Source organism: Oncorhynchus gorbuscha, unplaced genomic scaffold (assembly GCF_021184085.1).
Source record: "Oncorhynchus gorbuscha isolate QuinsamMale2020 ecotype Even-year unplaced genomic scaffold, OgorEven_v1.0 Un_scaffold_17269, whole genome shotgun sequence".
Lineage (NCBI taxonomy): Eukaryota > Metazoa > Chordata > Actinopteri > Salmoniformes > Salmonidae > Oncorhynchus > Oncorhynchus gorbuscha.
Window position 1 is genome coordinate 1 of NW_025744879.1, and position 4,891 is coordinate 4,891.

The 4,891-nt window shown below is 46.2% G+C and overlaps 1 protein-coding gene across 1 annotated transcript; it reads right to left on the bottom strand.

Moving 5' to 3' along the window:
• Window positions 1-774: 774 nt before the first annotated feature.
• Window positions 775-3,004, bottom strand: LOC124017312 (dnaJ homolog subfamily A member 3, mitochondrial-like). Its single transcript, XM_046332567.1, has 3 exons — window positions 2,948-3,004; window positions 2,196-2,411; window positions 775-1,019 (listed from the first exon to the last, which is right to left on the bottom strand). Exons 1-3 carry the CDS (start codon window positions 3,002-3,004, stop codon window positions 834-836), a joined length of 459 nt encoding a protein of 152 aa, XP_046188523.1. The 3' UTR covers window positions 775-833.
• Window positions 3,005-4,891: the final 1,887 nt, after the last annotated feature.

Below are 4,891 nucleotides of genomic sequence, written 5' to 3' on the forward strand. Positions count from 1 at the left end.
GGAGCCGTTACAGTAGTGACAGTGGGTTGACACCACTCACCATGCCGGGCAGTTACAGTAGTGACAGTGGGTTGACACCACTCACCATGCCGGTGCCGTTACAGTAGTGACAGTGGGTTGACACCACTCACCATGCCGGTGCTGCTAGCAGTAGTGACAGTGGGTTGACACCACTCACCATGCCGTTACAGTAGTGACAGTGGGTTGACACCACTCACCATGCCGGTGCCGTTACAGTAGTGACAGTAGGTTGACACCACTCACCATGCCGGTGCCGTTACAGTAGTGACAGTAGGTTGACACCACTCACCATGCCGTTACAGTAGTGACAGTAGGTTGACACCACTCACCATGCCGGTGCCGTTACAGTAGTGACAGTAGGTTGACACCACTCACCATGCCGTTACAGTAGTGACAGTGGGTTGACACCACTCACCATGCCGTTACAGTAGTGACAGTGGGTTGACACCACTCACCATGCCGTTACAGTAGTGACAGTGGGTTGACACCACTCACCATGCCGTTACAGTAGTGACAGTGGGTTGACACCACTCACCATGCCGTTACAGTAGTGACAGTAGGTTGACACCACTCACCATGCCGGTGCCGTTACAGTAGTGACAGTAGGTTGACACCACTCACCATGCCGTTACAGTAGTGACAGTAGGTTGACACCACTCACCATGCCGGTGCCGTTACAGTAGTGACAGTGGGTTGACACCACTCACCATGCCGGTGCCGTTACAGTAGTGACAGTAGGTTGACACCACTCACCATGCCGGTGCCGTTACAGTAGTGACAGTAGGTTGACACCACTCACCATGCCGGTGCCGTTACAGTAGTGACAGTAGGTTGACACCACTCACCATGCCGGTGCCGTTACAGTAGTGACAGTGCTGGACCTTGGTTCCTGGCTCGCTACCTTTACCGTCACATCTCTGACAGGCATCGTCCAGGTTCACTGTCATCTCCTTGTTCACTCCCTTAGCTGCCTGGGTGAACGTCAGCTCCATCACAAACTGAGAGAGAGGGAGGGAACAGAGAGACAGGAAAGGGGAGAGAGAGAGGGAGGGAACAGAGAGACAGGAAAGGGGAGAGAGAGAGGGAGGGAACAGAGAGACAGGAAAGGGAGAGAAAGGGGAGGGAACAGAGAGACAGGAAAGGAGAGACAGGAAAGGGGAAAAGGGTAAAAAGACAGAGGTATAGTGGGAGAAAATGGGAAGGTAATAAGGTGTGAGAGCGAGGAGAAAGAGTTAGATTAAAACATATGGCTGAATATGAATAACTGACACGCTCTAAACATATGGCTGAATATGAATAACTGAGCACGCTCTAAACATATGGCTGAATATGAATAACTGAACACGCTCTAAAACAGGGCTGAATATGAAATAACTGAGCACGCTCTAAACATATGGCTGAATATGAATAACTGGAGCACGCCCAACATATGGCTGAATATGAACACTGAGCACGCTAAACATATGGCTGAATATGAATAACTGAGCACGCTCTAAACATATGGCTGAATATGAATAACTGAGCACGCTCTAAACATATGGCTGAATATGAATAACTGAGCACGCTCTAAACATATGGCTGAATATGAATAACTGAGCACGCTCTAAACATATGGCTGAATATGGAATAACTGAGCACGCTCTAAACATATGGCTGAATATGAATAACTGAGCACGCTCTAAACATATGGCTGAATATGAATAACTGAGCACGCTCTAAACATATGGCTGAATATGAATAACTGAGCACGCTCTAAACATATGGCTGAATATGAATAACTGAGCACGCTCTAAACATATGGCTGAATATGAATAACTGAGCACGCTCTAAACATATGGCTGAATATGAATAACTGAGCACGCTCTAAACATATGGCTGAATATGAATAACTGAGCACGCTCTAAACATATGGCTGAATATGAATAACTGAGCACGCTCTAAACATATGGCTGAATATGAATAACTGAGCACGCTCTAAACATATGGCTGAATATGAATAACTGAACACGCTCTAAACATATGCTGAATATGAATAACTGAACACGCTCTAAACATTCACATGAAATCATGTAACGTTGCTGTGCATTAGAACTTGTACATTCTACCAATTATACCGAATCATGAAACATGTTATAACCGGGTTATTAATCTGTTATAACATGTTATAACCACACCTCTGGCCTCTGTTCAAACATGCTGTTGAAGTCTCCGAAACCCTGCGCTCCTGTGAACTCCCCGAAGATCTTCCTGAACATTTCCTCTGGGTCGACGCTGGCCCCCCCGGCCCTCCAGTACTGCTGTCCCCCCGCCCCCCCTCCCGCCTGGCTGGGGTCGAAGCCTGCCGCTCCGTACGTGTCATACTGCTTCCTCTTGACCTCGTCACTCAGCACCTTGGGGGAACAGCATCAGGAACAATATCCCAGTCATTGATAAGGGGTTGTGTGTCACTGTCAATCTACAGATAATATAGAAGAGACTAGAAGTTGCTCAAATAGGTACAGATCTGAATGACTCCTCATCAGATCCTATGCCTGGCTTGGTAAGAGCATTTTGCTATATTGGAAATGAGGTATTGGCCAGTCGAAAGCCTTAGGACCAATTGATGCCAGGGACCAATTGAATGCCTACCTCGTAGGCTTCTGCCAACTTAGCAAACTTCTCCTTGGCCTGAGGTCATCCTGGTTGGTGTCTGGGTGCTTCTTAGCCATCTGGAATAGGATAGACCAGTAATTATATAGCCTACCCAGCTGATTTCACTGGGCAAGGCCATGTACTATTTCAATGTTTACAAATGAAGTTTGAATCATGTTATGTTTCCATTCTAGAACTCCCATAATGACAACAGTCTAGGCCTATATTTCTGCAACAACAACCCACACAGCAACAGAGCTACAGGTGCAGGCTCTCTAATAGACAACCCTCTCACCTGATAGTAGGCTTTCTTGATCTCTTTCTGGTGGCTGTCGAGGCACCCCCAGAACATCATACAAGTCCTGTTTGTTAGCTGAGGAGCAGCTGGTGTGGAAGGAGTGACTACTGCTGACAGCATGGGGGACCTCAGTCCTGTGGAGAAGGAGAATGAGCTGCGTCAAAGAGCCATAACTTCTGTCCTTGTATTGAAGCAGAGCATTCTGGGTAATGGTGTTTGGCATGTCTGTGTTAGACATAGCTAACTAGCTCGACAAATAATGAGAATGCATTTCGAAGTGTACTGTACTAGCTAGCTAGCTATACGGACTAGCTAGTTAGTTAACTACCAGTGCAGACACTGTAGATTGTGTCATGTCCATATTGTGCTTGAGGACAGTTAACGTTACATCATGCACGTCAGCTACTGCACATTGTTGTTGCAGCTGTACCGACCAAGTGTCGAATGTCTGATCGCGACATGAAAACACAAAAACGACATTTTACAGAATGATTGACAAAACAAATATCTTTCTATAGATACAAACTACTACCTAGGTTCACTGACACCAACTCCAGACAGTCCTTCCTCTCTCTGTGAGTCTCAATGTCACTGCATTTTCAGGTCTCAAACAGCCAAAGTCGCCCCCTATCCTGCACCGTTGTATCCCCAAGATCGCCGTGGCACAGGTTTCTCCATGTCTAGCCGAGGCAAGCAGCGACCAAGCCCGACGGTGGCCAGAAGACAGTCCTACAGAGTTGAGTAAACGTGCATTGCAGATAGCCACTAAGGACGCCATCTTTGCATCGCTTCAGAGGCCGGCGGTGCACTGCGCATGTGCGGGATATAGGATATATATTGGACACCGCATCTCAGTGCAAGAGGCGTCACTGCAGTACCTGGTTTGATCAAGGCTGCATCACTTCCGGTCGTGTAGGCCGTCATTGTAAATAAGAATTCGTTCTTAATAACTGACTTGCCTAGTTAAATAATGGTAAAATAAAACATATAAAGGTACAGGTCAGAGGGGCAAGGCAAGCACTGAGATACAATGTTTTATTTCTATGATTATTTGCATCTTTCTAAGTGATTTATGGTATTCTATTTTGCATCTTTCTAAGTGATTATGGATGTGCAGTATTCTATTTGCATCTTTCTAAGTGATTATGGATGTGCAGTATTCTATTATTTGCATCTTTCTAAGTGATTATGGATGTGCAGTATTCTATTATTTGCATCTTTCTAAGTGATTATGGATGTGCAGTATTGTTTTGCTATTATTTGCATCTTTCTAAGTGATTATGGATGTGCAGTATTGTTTTGCTATTATTTGCATCTTTCTAAGTGATTATGAGAACGCCGAAGCCCGTCTAGTGTTCAACCTTCCCAAGTTCTCTCACGTCACCCCGCTCCTCCGCTCTCTCCACTGGCTTCCAGTTGAAGCTCGCATCTGCTACAAGACCATGGTGCTTGCCTACGGAGCTGTGGGGAAGCTGACACCTCAGTACCTCCAGGCTCTGATCAGGCCCTACACCCAAATAAAGGGCACTGCGTTCATCCACCTCTGGCCTGCTCGCCTCCCTACCACTGAGGAAGTACTGTTCCCGCTCAGCTCAGTCAAAACTGTTCGCTGCTCTGGCTCCCCAATGGTGGAACAAACTCCCTCACGGCCAGGACAGCGGGTCAATCACCTTCCGGAGACACCTGAAACCCCACCTCTTTAAGGAATACCTAGGATAGGATAAAGTAATCCTTCTCACCCCCCTCCCCCCTTAAAATATTTAGATGCACTATTGTAAAGTGGTTGTTCCACTGGATGTCATAAATTGAATGCACCAATTTGTAAGTCGCTCTGGATAAGAGCGTCTGCTAAATGACTTAAATGTAAATGTAAAGTTATGGATGTGCAGTATTGTTTTGCTATTATTTGCATCTTTCTAAGTGATTATGGATGTGCAGTAT